Source organism: Delphinapterus leucas, chromosome 4, assembly GCF_059928025.1.
Source record: "Delphinapterus leucas isolate spDelLeu-1000000601 "Yukka" chromosome 4, BTC_Dleu_Yukka2, whole genome shotgun sequence".
NCBI classification, from domain to species: Eukaryota; Metazoa; Chordata; class Mammalia; order Artiodactyla; family Monodontidae; genus Delphinapterus; species Delphinapterus leucas.
Window position 1 is genome coordinate 95,977,925 of NC_143132.1, and position 23,640 is coordinate 96,001,564.

At 36.0% G+C, this 23,640-nt stretch overlaps 1 protein-coding gene across 4 annotated transcripts in view; it reads right to left on the reverse strand.

Annotated features, from left to right (window-relative positions):
• Nucleotides 1-440: 440 nt before the first annotated feature.
• The window catches only part of SKIL (SKI like proto-oncogene), a 30,027-nt gene continuing 6,827 nt past the window's right edge, over nucleotides 441-23,640 (reverse strand). For 2 of the 4 annotated variants that reach the window (XM_022572480.3, XM_089910876.1), the window contains exons 3-7: nucleotides 15,128-15,225; nucleotides 6,033-6,265; nucleotides 2,746-2,987; nucleotides 2,227-2,451; nucleotides 441-1,564 (exon numbers count right to left, since the gene is read on the reverse strand). In XM_022572480.3, coding sequence (XP_022428188.1) covers nucleotides 1,406-1,564; nucleotides 2,227-2,451; nucleotides 2,746-2,987; nucleotides 6,033-6,265; nucleotides 15,128-15,225 — 957 coding nt within the window. In that variant the 3' untranslated portion in view covers nucleotides 441-1,405. The other 2 variants (XM_022572488.3, XM_089910877.1) reach the window with 2 other exon arrangements.

A 23,640-nucleotide genomic window follows, 5' to 3' on the forward strand; every position in this document is an offset into this window, starting at 1 on the left:
GTACCTTACACGAGAACATAAACATAAAATTCATGGGATAATAATGTCAATTAATGGTAGCTTCAGGAAACTTTCTTTAAAAAATGCATACTAAGAATTTTACCTAGTATCTTTTAAACTAAGAATTTTACCTAGTATCTTTTAAGCCAAGAATTAACTAATATGAAATTTTCCATTAAAGAATGACAGGATTTTCTGTGCAAAAAAAAAAAAAGAAAAGTGCAGAAGAAGTTGCCCCTCCCCCAAACTATGGAATTCCTGTCTTCTAAAAATTATCTAAAACCCTTTTAGTAGCAGATAACTAAACTTCCCTATATTAACCTATCATACACTACCAGTTGACTGTAAATTCCTGATTTTGATATTAAATAGTAACTGAAAATGGTCCATTCGTGCACATTTTGGTAAGACTTAACATTTAAACATACAAAAGTCCAAAATAACCTTCAAAGTGTTTAATATTTTACAATTTAAAGGGAGACAAATCCATTAAAGAAAACAAATCCGTTATATAAATTTCAGTAAGACCCACAACTACATATAAAAACTGTACAGGAGGATTATGGATTGTATGGAAACTGATGTACATCAATTTTTCTCAAGTACATTAATATTTTCACACCACTATTAACAACATAAAAGTTCAAAAATTATTACATTTTATTCCCTCTTCTAAAGTTGCTGCATAAAATTTTTTTTCTAAATATAACCACATTTAAACAGAAAATCTAATTATAACCGCTTCTTGTGTTTAGCAGCAGTGTATAAGAAAGCATGTTATCCTTCCCCATGGGTTGTGCTATAACCTCAACAATGAAATTCCTCTATTGACAAAATGTCTCTTAGGAGATATTAAATAGAGGAGAACTGGTGGAAATTCAACAATATGAACGAAATAAAAGCAAATTTTGATTATAATAATGAGTATACTATATTAACTTAGAAAGGAGATTGTGTTCATGAAAAAAAATGGAGATTCAACCCCTTGAGTAGCTCTATATATGAAATATGAAGCCACCATTGTATCTAAAATTGAATCTAAAATATGGATAACAAAATTGATCAAAACTATTTTCCATCACACAATGCAGCTTTTAAAAAGTATGCAACTGCTAAATTGCATTAGAAATATAGGCAGATTATGTAATAGTTGAAACCGTGAAGTATTGTTACTAAGCTGGTTGAAAAAAAAGTACAAAGAAACATACATTTTCATTCATTTGGAAAATGTAAAAATTTATATACTAATATATAATCTCTTCACTTTCTCTGATCTACAAATGGATACAATGCCTAGTTATTTTCATGCAGATAAATTGTCCAGAATTCAATTACCAAAGCAAATAAACAAACAAACAAAAATAAACCCTGTTGGGAACACACAGATGAATCTATTTAAAGGTTTCTATTCTTTAGCAGTCTTCGATGATTTCAAAATTTGCAGCTTTAGCTCTTTTATCATCATCTCTAACTTCTGTCTTGCCTCTCGTTCCTGTCTGAGTTCATCCTGGAGTTCTTGCCTATCAGCCTCGGCATGGTCCAATCTCTGTCTCAGTTCTGCCAGCTGTGTGATTTAGAAGACTGTGTCAGTTTTCATTCAGTGTTGTTTTTCCACTTACTCCTCACATCATGGCAAAGACCTACTTTCAAATTACTTATTACAAAAATGAACTATTTCATGCATGCATCTCTTGAATACCTAATACTATTAATCAGACTTTGACATGACCTTAAAATGAGGGTGAAACAAAAGGTCAAGAGAACTGAACACCTAGAACACTTTCATTATGCCCTACACTTCAGTATACCTCTCATCACAGCTGGCTCAGGTTAAGAGTTATTTGTTCATCTTTCCCAGGTTGTGAGCTACTATTCATTTTTGCCCGAGTGCTGTGAACATAGTGGGCAACAGTTCATGTTTGTTAATTCGTTGATTTGAAAGCCCATGTACTACATTAAAATAACATAACCTCTGATATTCAGATAGCTAGAGATTAGCAATTTGGACAACTAAATTACAGAAACCTGATAAGTTTAAAGTAATAAAGTAATCAAGGTCAAAAAATCATCTTGGATGATATAAAGTTGTGTTTAACAGAACTGTCTATTTTGAAATCTAGTCTAAATGAAATGAGCTTAACATAAAGTAATTTCTTTAATGAAATTAAAATAACGGCTTCAATTTCCACATTGAAAGGGCAACACTATACAAACTGTAATTCTTACCTGTGCTGCATATTCAGCCTCTTTATCTTTCTCTAAATTTGAGTCACAGGTACATTTTTGCTTCATTACCTGCTCTAATTTTTTCTCTAAGTCTTTCTGTTCAACATAAAATTCTTCCATTCTTTGAGCATGTTCATTCTGCAAAGATTCAAGCTCCTTCTGTAAATTCTGCTGTTCTTCAGTGAGTTCCTTCATAGCTTTTGAACTACTCAACATTTCAACTTCCTGTAATTTAAAGAATCACAATATAATTTTTACTTTATTTCCATCACATTAGAATTTTCAATTCAGGAAAAAACAGGACAGAAAATATCTAAAATTCAGCTGTCATATCAATTCCATACATAAGTAATTATCTTGAAAACTATCTTCTCTAAAAATTTTAAAGTGTATTAATCTTTCTTATAAATGTAAAACTGAATAATCTTAAATACATTTATAGCATCTCATCTCGACTTTCCTTAAGAATATGCAAAAGTATCTTTTCACAATGGACTACCATTTAGATAACAATTTTACCATCTGAAGTTGTTGCTTCTTCTGCAAAATTGAGTTCAGTTTTTCCTGTTGTTTTACATAAGTTCTCATTACTTCTTCCATGATTTTTCCCTTATCATCCTCACAAATAACATCTTTGACAAGAAGTGGAGATGAAGCTGCAGCATCACGGTCAATTCCTGCCTTGCCTGTGTCTCTGGCTAAGTTGCAAGTGGTAGGCTCAGGTTTCTTTTTGCTTGTAGAATTATTCGAGACTGATGGATCTTTGAAAGGCAAAAATGAAGTAACAGAGTATGAATATCACTCTGTTAAAATGTCACTAGAACAATCCATAAATGAAATTAAGAAAACAATTTCATTTACAAATGAAATAAAAAATAATAAGATACTTAGGGATAAACTTAACAAAATAGTATAAAACTTGTAAAATGCAAACTACAAAACATTATTGAAAGAAATAAAAGACCCAAATAAATGGAAAGCCATCCCATGTTTATGGATTGGAAGACTTAATGCTGTTAAGATGATATCATGATCTGAATGTCAGTGACCTCCAAAATTCATATGTTGAAATCCTAGCCCCCCAATGCAATGGTACTGGGAAATGGGGCTTTCAGGAGGTAATTAGGTCATAACGGTAGAGCCCCCATTGATGGGATTTATGCCCTTATAAAAGAGACTCCGGAGAGCTCTCCCACCATTTGAGTACACAGTGAGAAGATGGCCATCTATGAACCAGGAAGCAAGCAAGCCCTTGCCAGACCAAATCTGCTAGTGCCTTGATCTTGGATTTCCCAGCCTCTAGAACGTTGAAAAGTAAATGTTTGTGGTATAAGCCACCCAGGCTATGTTATTTTTGTTACAGCAGCCCAAATGGACTACAATAAATGATAATACTTCCCCAAATGTTCTATTTTTTCAATGCAACCCCTATCAAAACTTCAACTGGCTTTGTGGCAGAAACTGACAAGCTGATTCTAAAATTCATATGGAAATAAAAGGAAACCAAAATAGCCAAAACAATCTTGAAAAAGAATAACAAAGTTGGAGGACTCACAATCCCCAATTTCAAAGCTTATTACAAAGCTACAGAAATCAAATTGTGTGTAGTACTGGCATAAAGACTGAGCCCAGAAACAAACCCGTACTTTTATGGGCAACTGGTTTTCAACAAGGGTGCCAAAACAATTCAATCAGGAAAGAGTATTCTTTTCAACAGTGTTGGGACAACTGTATCCATATACAAAGAATGAGGCTGAACTTCACACCTTATACAAAAATTAACTCAAAATGGATCATGGACTTAAATGTAAGAGCTAAAACTCTTAACTGGATTAGGCAATGCTTTCTTAGACATGACACCTAAAGTAAGCAACGAAAGAAACAATAAATTGGACTTCATCAGAATTTAAAACTTGTGTTTCAAAGGACACTACCAAGAAAGTAAAAAGACAACTGACAGGATGGCAAATTCTAGTACCATAATGTACAAAGAACTCTTACAATTCAGTTGTAAAGAGACAACCCAACTGAAAAATAGGCAAAGGATCTCAACAGGCACTTCTCCAAAGATTTGCAATGTCCAATAAAAACATGAAAAGATACTCAGTATCATTAGTCATTGGAGAATTACAAATCAAAACTATGAGATATCATTTCACAACCACTAGGATGGCTATAATCAAAAGACAAACAATAACAAGTGTTGGCAAAGATGTGCAGAAATCGGAGTCCTCAGAAGCTGCTGCAGGAAATGAAAATGGCGCAGCTGCTTTGAAAAGTTTGGCAGTCCCTCAAGATATTAAACATAGAGTTACCATTTGACCCAGCAATTCCACTCCAAAATATATAGCCAAGAGAAATGAAAACGTACGTTCACATTAAAATTTGTGCATAAGCGTTCATAACAGCGTTAGTCGTAATAGCCAAAAAGTGGACACATCCAAATGTCCATCAACAGATGAATGAATAAACAAAATGGGGTATTATCCATCCATAAGATAGAATGTTATTAAGCCATAAAAAAGGAAGAAGTACTAATACATGCTATAATATGGACTGAGAAAATATCCTTGGTGGAAGAAGCTAGACAACAAAAGGCCATATGTTGTAGGATCCCTTTTATATGAAATGTCCAGAATAGGCAAATCCATAAAAACAGAAAAGAGATTTATGGCTGACAGAGCCTGGTGAAAGGGAAGAATGAAGAGTAACTTCTACTGGATTACAGGGTTCCTTTTTAGGGTGATGAAATGTTCTGAAATTAAATAGTTGTAATCATTGCACAACTTTGTGAATTTACTAAAAGCCACTGAATCGTATACTCTAAAAGGATAAATTTTAAGCAATATGAATTACATCTCAACAATTTTTTAAAAGTCTCTAGAATTAAATAATTTAGGAAATATAATGCAAACATGGTATAATGGTATTAATACATTACTAATTATTGTTTGCCATATTTAAATCCAAGGAAAACTGAGTTTTAAAAATCTCAAAATTAAAGTACAAAAACTCCTGAAGAATCTCAATTATCTATGAAAACAGGTAACTAGAGGACTCTTAGACTGCACTGAGAAAGCTGAAAAGAACTGTTGCACTTGCCTAAGCTGTTAGCAAAGCTCTGCATCTATGAAGAGGGTAACACAGGCAGCATGTGAGCAGACATGTCTTGTCTGGTCCACGGTATTTTAAAAGGCACTGTAACTATGCAGTATTTTTTTAATGTCCAGCTGGCATTCTGCATTTATGCCATCTGCCTGGCCCCCACAGCTATGAGTTTTCAAATCTTGCTTATTCCATGATTAAGTGTCTCTGAGTCCTATACCTAACTACTCTTACATACACTTTTTTTAAAAACTATAGTTGATTTACCATATTATATTAGTTTCAGGTGTATAACAAAGTTGATTCAATATTTTTATAGATTATCATATACTTTTCACATTATTAGTTAAAAGGTTTCTCAGTTCACAGCAAATTAGAAAGAAAAATAAGGACCTTTAAAGAAATCTGACAGTAAAGAAAAGGCAGGAAGAAGGAAAAATAATTAGACAAAAGTCACTTGCAATATGCAGCCATAGAGTCTATTTTCTAGCTTATTAGCCTCTATATATATATCACCATTCTAGATAAGCAGAACAACTGAGGGTCTATGTAGTCACTCGAGAGTTTTGAAAGGTGGTATTTTTTTTTAAGATAAAAGCTTCCATTATCTGGAAAATTCTCTTAAATAGAAATCCTCTTTGAAAATGCTGAATATGTTTATTAGATATTTGATTTTAAAAAGATAATTTCTGAATACTTACCTAAGCGGCTATATAATTCTCGACTTGTTTTTAGATCCATTTTCTCCTGTTCCTCCAGTGAAACATCTGGATAAGACACTATTTTTTGATGTTTCCCACTACTGTGAGGCTTCTCTGAGTGTCTTGGTATAGATCTACTTGCCTCTGTCTTTGTGACCTCTTTAGGCTGGGATACAGCCGAAGTAAGCGACACATTTGGGGCAACCACTTTATCACACATGTATAAGTAGTAGCTGAAAACAAAGAATGGCAAAAGAAGATACATATTACATTTAGGTAAAAAGCAAAATATATTACATCAATTTCTATGGTTAAACAATTTTTTTAAAATCAAAACAGATAACAGAACAACTCAGAAAATAAGGGTCATAGAAAGCAATTCTTGAAAAAGTAAGTAGTTGAGGCAGAAAGTAAAATTATCAGGTTATTTTTGTTATTTTACAAAAAGTAGTTTCTAAGCACTTAAAAAGATAATGGAAAATCAGTCTCTTCTCCTTCCCTCAAAACCACGAGAACTAAAACCATGAAGTACTTTACAGAGCAGTTCAACAGCCCTGAGTAGGTAAGGTTTATGCCGAAAGAAAACAGACTATACACTACTCTGGAGGACTATTTCCGTGTCTGCCACCCCTCCAAAGCAAGGAATCCTTGCTCTTTATTGTGGTGAGACTGATTCAGTCCCACGCTGCAAGGCTATGGCCTGACTCATCACAGCCTCAACAAAGAGCTCCCAGGGCCCTTCTCCCTTCTCAGAGAGAGAACCAGCATTCTGAATGCTGCCCAGCTACTGGGCAGTCCTCCTTGGATCAGACCCCACAGAGCAATCTTCTGAAAATACTTTAGCATTTCTTACTTATTTGATAAAACAGCAATAATAAATTGTGCAAAACTAAGATCAAAGGGATGACTACCAATTTTACTCAAAGCTCATATAAAATTGTTCAGGAGATTATGTGAGAGACTCATGGAACAAAATTTGAGCTACATATTTAAGTGCCATATGATTAACTATAATCTGCTTAACCTCCAGCCAAAAGATGCAACCATCTGACTGACCAAACACTTCATCTTCTGAACTCTAAATAATCTCGTCTCATATCATTTTCCTTGTACAGGACATCTATATAGTCTCTCTTTACCAATCACATGAATTCTGAGAATGAAAACTCAGTATTCTGCTAAGAAAACTGACAGGTTTATTACTGCCCAAAAACTTACTTCAAATGTAATAGGAATAGAAGGAACTATATAAATGTAAGTAAGATTGAGATTCTTTATCACTGTGCTTGGGGAGATAAATATGTACAGTAGCAGATAAAAATCTAGGTTTTATATATAAAAACTGTAATCTAAGGTGCATTTTTCTTGAAAATATGAAAATTGATTTTGAGGGTGTGGCTACTATGAAATCCTCTAACTTTCAAAAAAGTTTCGTTTTAAAATATCAAAGTTAACAGAGAGGGGAAGATGGAGGAAGAGTAAGACGCAGAGATCACCTTCCTCCCCACAGATACGTCAGAAATACATCTACACGTGGAACAACTCCTACAGAACACCTACTGAACGCCGGCAGAAGACCTCAGACCTCCCAAAAGACAAGAAACTCCCCATGTACCTGGGTAGGGCAAAAGAAAAAAGAACAAACAGAGACAAAAGAATAGGGACGGGACCTGCACCAGTGGGAGGGAGCCGTGTTGAGGAAAGGTTTCCACACACTAGAAGCCCCTTCCTTCGTGGGCGGGGACTGCAGGTGGCGAGGCGGGGAGCTTCGGAGACACGGAGGAGAGCACAGCAAACGGGTGCGGAGGGCAAAGCGGAGAGGTTCCCCCACAAAGGATCGGTGCTGACCAGCACTCACCAGCCCGAGAGGCTTGTCTGCTCACCCGCCGGGGCGGGCGGGGGCTGGGAGTGGAGGCTCGGGCTTCTGTCGGAGCGCAGGGAGAGGACTGGGGTGGCGGTGTGAACACAGCCTAAAGGGGGCTAGTGCGCCACGGGTCGCCGGGAGTGAGTCCGGGGGAAAGTCTGGACCTGACGAAGAGGCAAGAGACTTTTTCTTCCCTCTTTGTTTCCTGATGCGCTAGGAGAGGGGATTAAGAGCGCTGCTTAAAGGAGCTACAGAGACGGGCGCGAGCTGCGGCTAAAAGCATGGACCACAAGAGACAGGCATGAGACACTAAGGCTGCTGCCACTGCCACCAAGAAGCCTGTGTGCGAGCACAGGTCACTCTCCACACCTCCCTTCCGGGGAGCCTGTGCAGCCCGCCACTGCCAGGGTCCCAGGATCCAGGGACAACTTCCCCAGGAGAACGCACAGCGCGCCTCAGGCTGCTGCAATGTCATGCCAGCCTCTGCCGAGCGGCTCGCCCCGCACTCCGAGCCCCTCCCTCCCCCCGGCCTGAGGGAGCCGGAGCCCCCGAATCAGTGGCTCCTTTAATCCCGTCCTGTCTGAGTGAAGAACAGACGCCCTCCGGTGACCTACACGCAGAGGTGGAGCCAAATCCAAAGCTGAACCCCGGGAGTTGTGAGAACAAAGAAGAGAAATGGAAATCTCTCCGAGCAGCCTCAGGAGCAGCGGATTAAATCTCCACAATCAACTTGATGTACCCTGCATCTGTGGAATACCTGAATAGACAACAAATCATCCCAAATTGAGGAGGTGGACTTTGAGAGCAAGATTTATTATTTTTTCCGCTTTTCCTTTTTGTGAGTGTGTATGTTTCTGTGTGAATTTTGTCTGTATAGCTTTGCTTTCACCATTTGCCCTAGGGTTCTATCTGTCCGTTTTTTTTTGTTGTTGCTTTTGTTTTTTACTTTAAAAAATTTTTCTTTTCTTAATAATTATTTTTTTATTTTAATACTTTTATTTTATTTTACCTTACTTTATTTTCTTTTATCCTCTTTCTTTCTTTTTACTTTTTCTCCCTTTTATTCTGAGCCGTGTGGATGAAAGACTCTTGGTGCTGCGGCCAGCAGTCATTGCTGTGCCTCTTGAGGTGGGTGAGCCAACTTCAGGACACTGGTCCACAAGAGACCTCCCAGCTCCACGTAATATCAAACGGAGAAAATCTCCCAGAGATCTCCATCTCAACACCAACACCCAGCTTCACTCAACGACCAGCAAGCTACAGTGCTGGACACCCTATGCCAAACAACTAGCAAGACAGGAACACAACCCCACCCATTAGCAGAGAGGCTGCCTAAAATCATAATAAGGCCACAGACACCCCAAAACACACCACCAGATGTGGACCTGCCCACCAGAAAGACAAGATCCAGCCTCATCCACCAGACACCAGGCACTAGTCCCCTCCACCAGGAAGCCTACACAACCCACTGAACCAACATTAGCCACTGGGGACAGACACCAAAAACAACAGGAACTACAAACCTGCAGCGTGTAAAAAGGAGACCTGAAACACAGTAAGATAAGCAAAATGAGAAGACAGAAAAACACACAGCAGATGAAGGAGCAAGATAAAAACCCACCAGACCTAGCAAATGAAGAGGAAATAGGCAGTCTACCTGAAAAAGAATTCAGAATAATAATAGTAAACATGATCCAAAATCTTGGAAATAGAGAAAATGTAATAAACATTTAACAAGGACCTAGAAGAACTAAAGATGAAACAAGCAACGATGAACAACACAATAAATGAAATGAAAAATACTCTAGATGGGATCAATAGCAGAATAACTGAGGCAGAAGAACGGATAAGTGACCTGGAAGATAAAATAGTGGAAATAACTATTGCAGAACAGAATAAAGAAAAAAGAATGAAAAGAACTGAGGAAAGTCCCAGAGACTTCTGGGACAACATTAAAACGCACCAACGTTCGAATTATAGGGGTTCCAGAAGAAGAAGAGAAAAAGAAAAGGACTGAGAAAATATTTGAAGAGATTATAGTTGAAAACTTCCCTAATATGGGAAAGGAAATAGTTAAGCAAGTCCAGGAAGCACAGAGAGTCCCATACAGGATAAATCCAAGGAGAAACACGCCAAGACACATATTAATCAAACAGTCAAAAATTAAATACAAAGAAAACATATTAAAAGCAGCAAGGGAAAAACAACAAATAACACACAAGGGAATCCCCCTAAGGTTAACAGCTGATCTTTCAGCAGAAACTCTGCAAGCCAGAAGGGACTGGAAGGACATATTTAAAGTGATGAAGGAGAAAAACCTACAACCAAGATTACTCTACCCAGCAAGGATCTCATTCAGATTTGATGGAGAAATTAAAACCTTTACAGACAACCAAAAGCTGAGAGAGTTCAGCACCACCAAACCAGCTTTACAACAAATGCTAAAGGATCTTCTCTAGGCAAGAAACACAAGAGAAGGAAAAGACCTATAATAACAAACCCAAAACAATTAAGAAAATGGGAAAAGGAACATACATATCGATAATTACCTTAAATGTAAATGGATTAAATGCTCCCACCAAAAGACACAGACTGACTGAATGGATACAAAAACAAGACCCATATATATGCTGTCTACAAGAGACCCACTTCAGACCTAGAGACACATACAGACTGAAAGTGAGGGGATGGAAAAAGATATTCCATGCAAATGGAAACCAAAAGAAAGCTGGAGTAGCAATTCTCATGTCAGACAAAATAGACTTTAAAATAAAGACTATTAAAAGAGACAAAGAAGGACATTACATAATGATCAAGGGATCGATCCAAGAAGATATAACAATTGTAAATATTTATGCACCCAACGTAGGAGCACCTCAATACATAAGGCAAATACTAACAGCCGTAAAAGGGGAAATTGACAGTAACACATTCATAGTAGGGGACTTTAACACCCCACTTTCACCAATGGACAGATCATCCAAAATGAAAATAAATAAGGAAACACAAGCTTTAAATGATACATTAAACAAGATGGACTTAATTGATATTTATAGGACATTCCATCCAGAAACAACAGAATACACATTTTTCTCAAGTGCTCATGGGACATTCTCCAGGATAGATCATATTTTGGGTCACAAATCAAGCCTTGGTAAATTTAAGAAAATTGAAATTGTATCAAGTTATCTTTTCCGACCACAACACTATGAGACTAGATATCAATTACAGCAAAAGATATGTAAAAAATACAAACACATGGAGGCTAAACAATACAGTACTTAATAACAAAGCGATCACTGAAGAAATCAAAGAGGAAATCAAAAAATACCTAGAAACTAATGACAATGGAGACACGACAACCCAATACCTATGGGATGCAGCAAAAGCAGTTCTAAGATGGAAGTTTATAGCAATACAATCCTACCTTAAGAAACAGGAAACATTTTGAATAAACAACCTAACCTTGCACCTAAAGCAATTAGAGAAACAAGAACAAAAACACCCCAAAGTTAGCAGAAGGAAAGAAATCATAAAGATCAGATCAGAAATAAATGAAAAAGAAATGAAGGAAACGATAGCAAAGGTCAATAAAACTAAAAGCTGGTTCTTTGAGAAGATAAACAAAATTGATAAACCATTAGCCAGACTCATCAAGAAAAAAAGCGAGAAGACTCAACTCAATGGAATTAGAAATGAAAAAGGAGAAGTAACAACTGACACTGCAGAAATACAAAAGATCGTGAGAGATTACTACAAGCAACTCTATGCCAATAAAATGGACAACATGGAAGAAATGGACAAATTCTTAGAAATGCACAACCTGCCAAGACTGAATCAGAAAGAAATAGAAAATATGAACAGACCAATCACAAGCACTGAAATTGAAACTGTGATTAAAAATCTTCCAACAAACAAAAGCCCAGGACCAGTTGGCTTCACAGGCGAATTCTATCAAACATGTAGAGAAGAGCTAACACCTATCCTTCTCAAACTCTTCCAAAATATAGCAGAGGGAGGAACACTCCCAAACTCATTCTAGGAGGCCGCCATCACCCTGATACCAAAACCAGACAAGGATGTCACAAAGAAAGAAAACTACAGGCCAGTATCACTGATGAACATAGATGCAAAAATCCTTAACAAAATACTAGCAAACAGAATCCAATAGCACATTAAAAGGATCATTCACCATGACCAAGTGGGGTTTATTCCAGGAATGCAAGGATTCTTCAATACACACAAATCAATCAATGTGATACACCATATTAACGAATTGAAGGAGAAAAACCATACAGTCATCTCAATAGATGCAGAGAAAGCTTTCAACAAAATACAACACCCATGGGCTTCCCTGGTGGCGCAGTGGTTGAGAGTCCACCTGCCGATGCAGGGGACACGGGTTTGTGCCCCGATCCGGGAGGATCCCACGTGCCGCGGAGAGGCTGGGCCTGTGAGCCATGGCCACTGTGCTCCGCAACGGGAGAGGCCACAACAGTGAGAGGCCCGTGTACCACAAAAACAAAAAAAAAACAAATTCAACACCCATTTATGATAAAAACCCTCCAGAAAGTAGGCATAGAGGGAACTTTCCTCAACATAATAAAGGCCATATATGACAAACCCACAGACAACATCATCCTCAATGGTGAAAAACTGAAAGCATTTCCACTAAGATCAGGAACAAGACAAGGTTGCCCACTCTCACCACTCTTATTCAACATAGTTTTGGAAGTTTTAGCCACAGCAATCAGAGAAGAAAAGGAAATAAAAGAAATCCAAATCGGAAAAGAACAAGTAAAGCTGTCACTGTTTGCAGATGACATGATACTATACATAGAGAATCCTAAAGATGCTACCAGAAAACTACTAGAGCTAATCAATGAATTTGGTAAAGTAGCAGGATACAAAATTAATGCATAGAAATCTCTGGCATTCCTATACACTAATGATGAAAAATCTCAAAGTGAAATCAAGAAAACACTCCCATTTATCATTGCAACAAAAAGAATAAAATATCTAGGAATAAACCTACCTAAGGAGACAAAAGACCTGTATGCAGAAAATTATAAGACACTGATGAAAGAAATTAAGGATGATACAGATAGATGGAGAGATATACCATGTTGTTGGATTGGAAGAATCAATATTGTGAAAATGACTCTACTACCCAAAGCAATCTACAGATTCAATGCAATCCCTATCAAACTACCAATGGCATTTTTCAGAGAACTAGAACAAAAAATTTCACGATTTGTATGGAAACACAAAAGACCCTGAATAGCCAAAGCAATCTTGAGAACGAAAAACGGACCTGGAGGAATCAAGCTCCCTGACTTCAGACTATACTACAAAGCTACAGTAATCAAGACAGTATGGTACTGGCACAAAAACAGAAATATAGATCAATGGAACAGGATAGAAAGCCCAGAGATAAACCCACGCACATATGGTCACCTTATCTTTGATAAAGGAGGCAGGAATGTACAGTGGAGAAAGGACAGCCTCTTCAATAAGTGGTGCTGGGAAAACTGGACAGGTACACGTAAAAGTAGATCACTCCCTAACACCATATACAAAAATAAGCTCAAAATGGATTAAAGACCTAAATGTAAGGCCAGAAACTATCAAACTTTTAGAGGAAAACATAGGCAGAACACTCTATGACATAAATCACAGCAAGATCCTTTTTGACCCACCTCTTAGAGAAATGGAAATAAAAACAAAAATAAACAAATGGGACCTAATGAAACTGCAAAGCTTTTGCACAGCAAAGGAAACCATAAACAAGACCAAAAGACAACCCTCAGAATGGGAGAAAATATTTGCAAATGAAGCAACTGACAAAGGATTAATTTCCAAAATTTACAAGCAGCTCATGCAGCTCAATAACAAAAAAACAAACAACCCAAACCAAAAATGGGCAGAAGACCTAAATAGACATTTCTCCAAAGAAGATATACAGACTGCCAACAAACACATGAAAGAATGCTCAACATCATTCATCATTAGAGACATGCAAATCAAAACTACAATGAGATATCATCTCACACCAGTCAGAATGGCCATCATCAAAAAATCTAGAAACAATAAATGCTGGAGAGGGTGTGGAGAAAAGGGAACACTCTTGCACTGCTAGTGGGAATGTGAATTGGTACAGCCACTATGGAGAACAGTATGGAGGTTCCTTAAAAAACTACAAACAGAACTACCATCTGACCCAGCAATCCCACTACTGGGCATATACCCTGAGAAAACCATAATTCAAAAAGAGTCATGTACCAAAATGTTCATTGTAGCTCTATTTACAATAGCCCAGAGGTGGAAACAACCTAAGTGTCCATCATTGGATGAATGGATAAAGAAGATGTGGCACATATATACAATGGAATATTACTCAGCCATAAAAAGAAACGAAATTGAGCTATTTGTAATGAGGTGGATAGACCTAGAGTCTGTCATACAGAGTGAAGTAAGTCAGAAAGAGAAAGACAAATACCGTATGCTAACACATATATATGGAATTTAAGAAAAATAAAAAAATGTCATGAAGAACCTAGGGGTAAGACAGGAATAAAGAAAGACACAGACATACTAGAGAACGGACTTGAGGATATGGGGAGGGGGAAGGGTGAGCTGTTACAAAGCGAGAGAGAGGCATGGACATATATACACTACCAAACGTAAGGTAGATAGCTAGTGGGAAGCAGCCGCATAGCACAGGGAGATCAGCTCGGTGCTTTGTGACCGCCTGGAGGGGTGGGATAGGGAGGGTGGGAGGGAGGGAGACGCAAGAGGGAACAGATATGGGAACATATGTATATGTATAACTGATTCACTTTGTTATAAAGCAGAAACTAACACACCATTGTAAAGCAATTATACTCCAATAAAGATGTAAAAAATAATAATAATAATAAATAAAAATAAAATAAAATATCGAAGTTGCACACCACACTCTTGAAGAGTTGGTTTACTTCTGGAAGGGAAGTAAGGAAATAAAAAGTTCCATTTTTTTCACTTTACGGCAAAAAAGAAATGACATTTCTAGGGGGAAAAAAAAACATAGAAACACACAGGAAAGGTTAATTCAAATATTCAACACTATTTATAATTCATTCCATTGATTAGCAAAAAAAACCTAAAACTATAAAATGAATTCCCAGGGCCTAGAATAGTACCTGATGTATAGATGTTGAATGAATGAATGAATGAGCCAATACCCACTCACCTGGGGTGTAGAAATGAATGTGTCTGAGAAACATGGTCACCTTCCTGCTTTATAACTGGATACCATGACTGTAATTCCATTCCTGGTGGTGTATCTATCTGTAGAAAAATGTGGAAGGGGAAAAGTTTATTGAAGGAGGATGTGACGGGTAATTTTATGTATCTACTTGACAGAGCCAGAGGCTGCCTCCAGAGAACACTGACTAGTAAAGAATTATGTTATTTAAGAATCATCTTCTAATAAGGCAGTCTTTCCTTAAAGTACCACGTGTAGTCACTTAAAACGGAAAGAGACATGAACTGTCCCATCACAAGAACAGTTTTAGCATGTATGTTAACATGGACTACCAGAATGATTTCATCAAATATCATACTTATGGAATTTATTTTAAAAATCCATTTTAAATAATAGTACTCTGCAAATGTGCAGCATCGCTAAGTTCTGATTCTTCTCATTGTTACAATTACCTAGAATATACCCCCCCATCCCTATAGTATTTCTTAGCATATTATATTAGATAACATTCTACAGCAATATTTTGCCAAACTTCAAAACCACTGTGTCTGCTAACACTTATCAGTAAACCACATTTTCTCATGAATATGAAAAGTTCTTTTTAGCCCTGAAGGATGAACTCTACCTGTAAATAAAGTAAGAGGAGAAGGTAACTGGCCACCTCAAAGTTCATGATAAGAACTTTATATCCTGCTTATTTCTAACGAATACCTGATTAAGCAGGTATAATTATCTCCATTTTACAGCTAAGAAAATTGAGGTTCAGAAACTGAGATAGAAAAGAATAAATAACCTGTGGTTACTAACTTCCTCATTTGGTTTGTTTTATATTTTGTCTCCCCTCCCCCGACACACACACATATTGGTAGGAGATCAATGTTTTGTTAATTACTGGGCAAGGAATTTGAAATACTAACAAGAGCACAAGATTATAGCGAAAAGACGAGCATTTCGAAAGGATTTAAGAGGTGAGTATTCAGTGAGGGCCTCTAGACTCTGTAAGAGTAGAATTTGTTTCTAAACCTCACAATCCTGATCAAGTGTTCTAAAGTTCAGAATCTGGGGCAAAAGCAACTGCTTATTTATAAAATAAATCAATCATTTGTTTACACAGTTTCTCAGCCTATAGCTTAGTTCTACCATAAATTAGAAAGGGAACTGACTGCTGGCAACAGAAATACTAAATGATAGATACCAGATGCCAGCTGACAGCCTAGGGAGAGAGGAGAATTACAAGACACAAACACAAAAACTGATTCAAAAAGCAACACAATCTGAGGGCTTTATCACACATAGGCCAGGGCAAATAATTTAATATATCTCAATTGTTCCCTACCCTTATCACAACAGAGTAACTGATGTTTAAGAAGTCTTGAGTCAACATGACATACTTATAGTCGATATTTATACTTTTATTTATAGTATACCCTATACATATATATATACCATACACATACCATTTAGAAAGACTGAAAACTATTTAAGGCATTTTAGAATTCATTTTAAAAAAGGTTAAAGTTTTTAAAAAGACACAGTGCTGAGAAGGGTAGTTTCATCATCTAGAAAACTCACTTAGGCAGAACATTTTCACCCCAACACTGTGATAAAAAAGGTGTTAATGAGCAGGGGTAAGCTCACTCTAACAAATCAATGAAGTATAAGATTGGCTCAAATTAAATGAGAATTTCATTTTTAGAAGTTATTTGTTAAACTCATTATTTAGAAAATATGGAAAGCTCCACTTTAAATCAGTTTTATATCTGAGACAATTCTGGATGTACTGCCCAAGAAATCAACTGTTTCCAGATGTTTTAAATTAAAATTACTAAAATTGATTTATATATTTTCAAGTTTTCCCTATTACAGATAACTGGAATGTCAAATCTTCAGAATAACAAATTCTAAACTTCTTCAGCCAGAGATCTTGACTTCAAATCTGATTCAATTTTGATCAAGTTCATTTTAAAACTCTACAGCTTGATTTGTATAAGTTTTACCTTTATTCATGATCCAAACTCAGTATAGCTTTGTTTCTATGATGTCTCTAAACTTCAAAAGCCACCTTAAATAACTGCTAGCACATTCTTTCTATTTAAACATCCATCCCTCTCTAGTTTATGACCTTTATTTTGTTTCCTATTCTTGCACCAACACATGAAGAGAGTCACAGAGGAGGGGTTATTAAAAAAACCTTCCTTAAAGATCACCTAGTGCAGTCCTCTAGGTAATGTCTGAACTCCCTATACAAAATCCCTGACGAGTGGCTATTCCGCCTCTGCTTAAACAGCAGCTTGAGGTCAAGCACTGTCTTAATCACTTTTGTATTTTCAGTACCTAGCACCATGCATGGCACGTAGTAGGGACTCAAATATTTGTTGAATGAATTCTGAATGACAGTGTAGCTCATTAATCCCCAGGGTAGCCTTTTTTAAGGTTAATCTGCTACCAGGAAACTCACAAGATAGTCTCTTTCATATTTAATACCCTTCTGTTCAATGAAGTACCAACAATCCTAACAGTCTCTGGGTTGTATTTTGAGAGATCAGATCTACAAATTAAATAATATAAATGATGGGGAAATGCACAACACTAACCATGATAAAACGTTGGGAGTTAATTTTACCTAATATGCTGTGGTAAGCCATAAACACATTTATAACAAATTATCCTAACTGCATGTTAAAAACAATTATGAAAAGCACATATTATACAACAGAACATTCACGGGCATGCCAGATTTTCTCATCTATTATGCATTTGTGGCAACATACAAATTAGGTCTTCAAAAAAATAACAATATAATTAAATGGCACAGCAATAATGCTACTACTGATCAGGAATAAAAATGAGACACCAAGATACGCACATCTATTGCCTTTCCTTTTACCTTTCAATATGAGAATAATTTCATTCCCTTCGTGTACTTAAACATTAAAATAGAATACATTACATTACTTGGCAAAGAAGAGAAGTAGATCACTTAGTAGCTTAAGTTAGAGCCTTAAGATTTTAAAATACTTCTATTGCCCAACTTCCCCATAATTATCTACCACAAAATGAACAGATGGCATCCTCATCTGAAACATATAAGAAAAATTTCAGACACATGATTTCATTCCAAAAGTTCTTTCTCTAAGTCGTAAAACAACAAATAACGTCTATGAAAGCAAAACTTAAATAAGCCCAAAATGTATAGAACTTTAAATAAGGAAAAATTAGGAAATGTTTTACGCAAGTTTCTCTAAATTTCAACTTACTGTGTTATGTACACATGACCCTTTAATAATCAGGTTTCCTAATAAAGAATCATTGTATTTTGGTACCATGCTTATTAGCCTCACAATGACAAATAGTTTAGAGAACTTGATTTCATTTACAAAAAGACCAATAAGCATTTGTCACCACTTTCTAGTTACAAAAGCAATTCCACCCACTCAGCACCCTTTGTATACTAACATTCCAATTTGCACTAAAAAAAAAACCCCAAAAACAAAAATCAAAATGCTTTAAAATTCCCAGATTTATCTTCAATAATAAACTTTGATTTTAGGTGGCACTTTAGTTTCTAATTGCAGTGTCAGATTGATATTATGATCTTTAAGTCCTAATGACAAACATTGATGAACTAAAGAAATCAAGACAATATCTCAAAGTATTGATGGGATTTCAAAAATTCCCCTCAAAAAATCAGAATTAAATCTTTTTAAAATATGTGGAAAATATTTTTTAAAATAGAATTTAGAAAGACAAAGATTAATGTTTACATTTTGGTATTTATAAGCCAGTAAGCATATGAAGGACTAGTAGACTGATAAATTTCATAGTCTATCCTCCTATAATGGTGTGCTTACATAAAAAGTAAAATATAATGCATATTAAATACACATTACTTTGTACAAGCCAAACATAAATCATTAGCAACCTTAGTAAACACATAACCAAACACATAGTTAAGCAACAACTCCTTAGCTATACAGCCAATATACCTGCCAGGTTCCTTTTACTGTGTATAATACTAAGACATTCAAGTGGTCCATAAATGATTTCAGAAGGACACAAAAGACACCCTACCAGACAGCTGCCAACAACTCCTACTGAAAGAAACTGAATCTCTCAGAATAGGATCAGGTTTTCTCAATACTTCCAACAGGCTGTGAATGAGTGTTTCAACAACTGAAACAGGAATAGTGTTACAAGGTAGCAAATAGCTACTTAAGAGATTTTAAGGCTTAGTTTTGTGCCTCATTTCATTGTAATTATTAGAATTAATCAACCTAATGCAAAACCGGAACAATAAGGTCTAAGCACTTCCACTAACTTATCAAAGATGGATCTGCAGAAATCACAACGTCTGTTGCTCCTCCACACTACAGAATCATATCTACCTCATAAAGCCAATTTTAGGTTTAAAGTGCTTAAAAACTCTCACAGGAAAAGCAAGGTCACATTCTTATAATGTGCAACTCTCATCTTAAATCCTTCATGGAAACAAAGCCACGTGAAAGTCAGTAGTACGATATTCCTCCCTTAAACTTAAAGGAAACAGGGCTTCCCTGGTGGCATGAATCCGTCTGCCAATGTAGGGGACAAGGGTTCGAGCCCTGGTCCGGGAAGATCCCATATGCTGCAGAGCAACTAAGCCCATGAGCCACAACTACTGAGTCTGCACTCTAGAGTCCGCAAGCCACAACTACTGAGCCCGTGTGCCACAACTACTTAAGCCCGCACGCCTAGAGCCCGTGCTCCGCAAGGACAAGCCACTGCAATGAGAAGCCTGCACACTGTGAACTCGCCGCAACTAGAGAATGCCCGTGTGCAGCAACGAAGACCCAATGAAGCCAAAAATAAATAAATTTATTAAAAAAAAAACTTAAAGGAAACAAACTGATAAAAATCCTGTTAATTTCTGGGACTTGAAAAATAATTTCTTTACACTGTAATTCTATGGTGTCCAATCCACTTAACATTGCAATTATTTGAAAATTTGCATGTCATATACATCTTTTCACTAAAATATCTGTTATAAAAAGTTTTAATCTAGGGCTTCCCTGGTGGTGCAGTGGTTAAGAATCCGCCTGCCAACGCAGGACACACGGGTTCAAGCCCTGGTCCAGGAGGGTCCCACGTGCCGCGGAGCAACTAAGCCCGTGCGCCACAACTACTGAGCCTGTGCTCTAGAGCCCGTGAGCCACAGCTACTGAAGCCTGCGCGCCTAGAGCCCGTCCTCCGCAACAAGAGAAGCCACCACAATGAGAAGCCCGCGCACTGCAACGAAGAGGAGCCCACGCTCACCGCAACTAGAGAATGCCTGCGCCCAGCAACAAAGATCCAACGCAGCATAAATTAATTTTTTAAAAAAGTTTTAATCTATATACATGTAAGGCTTTGCTTTTCTATCCCATTTCAGCATAGATGCTTTTTAAAAATTATCTCAGATTATTTTGGCCTTCAAATAATATAAATTGACAATATCAAAATGTAAATTAATTAATTTTACTATGTGCAATATATTGCATTTTTAAAAATTTTACTCTATTTCATGTATTTTTAAAACGCTGGTGACCCAGTAAATTGACTTTTTTGATATCCCCCTCACCCTTCTCAACTGAGGTTCTCAAGAAAATTAAGCCCAAACTCTGCAAAGCTTCCACTGTATGCATTAAATTAACTTCTCTCCAAAGGACTTAGAAAGGTACTATATACCATCCTTTCTATGGCTTAATTCTCCTCTCATAGAACCCCAGATGAGAAAGGCTGCATGGGTGACAAACTGCAATTTGATAAACACTGCTCTAAGTACATGTCCTAAAGTTTGTCCAAATGTATTATTTCAACAATTAGGTCTTAAGTTAATAACCTGTGCACTCTACAGATGCTTTTGCACAGATTTACAAAGCATTACGTACGTAAAGGAATAAATTCCAATGGTGGTTATCACTCCATGGTGAAATTATGAGGAAATTCTGTTTTCTTCTTTGTACTTTTTTTAGGATTTACTCTAATGGGCCTATATTGCTTTCATAATCACACCAAAAAAAATTTTTTTTTCAAAATGGAAAGCCGTAGTATTACGTACCAAAATTGGTCTTTAGTAATTTTCTTTAACTTTTGTATTCCTTGTCCCCATAAGATAAACAAAATATGCACTTTTAAGGCTATTAGAAATCTCAAAATAAATTCAATACCACAAATAAAAACAAAATGCTGCCTCGCTTTAAAACGAAACTCTTCTCCTCCTTGAAAATCACTGGTAGCTTTCTAGGGCTACTAAGACTTTTCATTCAGTTGTATCCAAACTTTTGTTAAGCATACATCACATTCTAGGTTTAGAAACTACAAGATGAATTCCTGCCCTAGGGAGCCTCCAACTAGTCTTTACATACATATTTCTGTGACCCATTTCTAAGTCTAGGAATCAAAATGAGTTTTAAACTAACTTTAAATCTTTGCTATTCATTTCTCTTTCTGCCTAGCATGGTGCTGTAATACTTTATTTAGTGATGGAACCAAACCACACCTTAAATTATATATTCTTCATGCCTTTTTAGTCAAATAAAATCCTTACATTATTTTAATGTATATGTAACATATATGAAACCTCAACAGACCAAATTTTATGCATGGACAAAATAAAGGTTCAAGCCATTACTAAAACTATTCCCAAACTAGTTCTACCTCTTTACTTGAACAAATTGAGTTCTGGCTCCACACTCTCTACTACCAGAATTCTAAAGGCATTGAAATTAATCCAGTTCTTGCTTTCTTCCTTGTTCTCCAAGTGGTATAAATTATAACATACGCATAGGTATGAGAACACTACTGGCTAACTATGTACTGATTCAGGCCTATCCTTTTTCTTTTCTTCCTTGAAGTTTCTTAATTTTTTTTCCCATTTCTCAGACCAAAAGGATAAAGCGTTTTATCAGAAGCCTTTTTTAAAATATTAACATTTTAAAATGTTTAAAAAATTAAAATTTTTTAATGATAAAATGAATATAGACTCTATATTTCCTAAACCATAAGGGGGCACTATTCCCAAAGCCATTCTAAAGATTTCACTGAAATTTCCTTCTTATAACATATTTTATAACAAACGTGTTTTGTACTTTCTTCTTGCATACTTCATTTTGATAAATAAACAAATATCCAACTAGTATAATTACTGTGTACAAACAGCTAAAAGTGAGATACAGCTGAGCCCAACACTCAGTTATCTTACTTTGAAATATCTTCAGATAATTCTAGATAAATCAAGAAAATGTTTGGGGAAAGGAAAAATCCCGAAATACATATTAGTAAATATTTCAATAATAGTTTGAAGTACCATCTGATATTTCTAGACTCAACTTCCAGAGTACTTTTAAATCCATTCTCTCATTTGATCAGTTGTCTTATTCAACAGTTTATTTGCAAATTATATAAGTTTATTAAGGGTTAAACCATAATTTTTCCCAAAAAATCCCCAATATTCTAAAATACAATGGAGCATTGTCTCCCAAAAATTTATTCAGTTTAAAAAATTTTTTCTTTTTCACTAAGTAACTTTGACCTGCCAAGCAGTAAACTAAATTCTGGGAAAACAGGAAAAAGATAGTCTCAAAACTCATTAAGACAGTTGTTAATTTTATAAAGTTAGAAAAAAATATTCATACTCGTCCCTTGTATGAGCACAAATACTTCATTTGATTCTGACCTTATAGCCACTTAATAAAAATTTATGCTAATCATAAAATGCAAACTCTGCCTCTGATGTAACAAATTACCATCAAATCTATCACAATTATTACTGGTACACATTTTGTCCCAACACTACTCTTTGTAAGTTACCCATCCTCTCTAGTGTATTTCTTTACCTCACTTAGGTTGGTACTAAGAAACACACTTCCTAAACAAAAGTATAATAGCTTACAAGAGGGGAGAAATTTTTTGGAGGATTATCATTATTGCCAATGACCTCGCAGAAATGAACTGTAAGAAAAATGCAAAACTAAAAAAAGTGAAATGTTTAATTAATAGGCTTTAAGAGGAAAACTTTTAAGTTGATATCTTTAGGTAATCTATTTGTATCACAGATAATCCATAGGGTTTTTTCCCTAAGCAAAGTAAGAACTGTATTATTTTACTTACCTAACAGTAGTCAAGTCTAAATGTTAGAAATCTAAATTTTAACCCCTAAAAATTTATAAAGGCATAAACCATCTTTACTTAGTGAACTAGAGAATGTCAGCCACATGCTGTAACAGCAAAGAATCACCTATAATGATCTTATCAGTTGACTACAAATAGGTTTTTCTAATGTGCTTGAAAATAATCTCAAGGAAACATCACCCTTCAAATTTTACTTACAAATGATCAGTTTGCTTGGCAAACCTTTTTTCCACAGATAGAAACTAAGATTCAACAAAATCAGAATTAGATCAAATAAACAATACCCACTGGAGATAAGGAAAAGAATCAAGAATATGATATTCTTCCATATATTTGTGCACTATAAAATA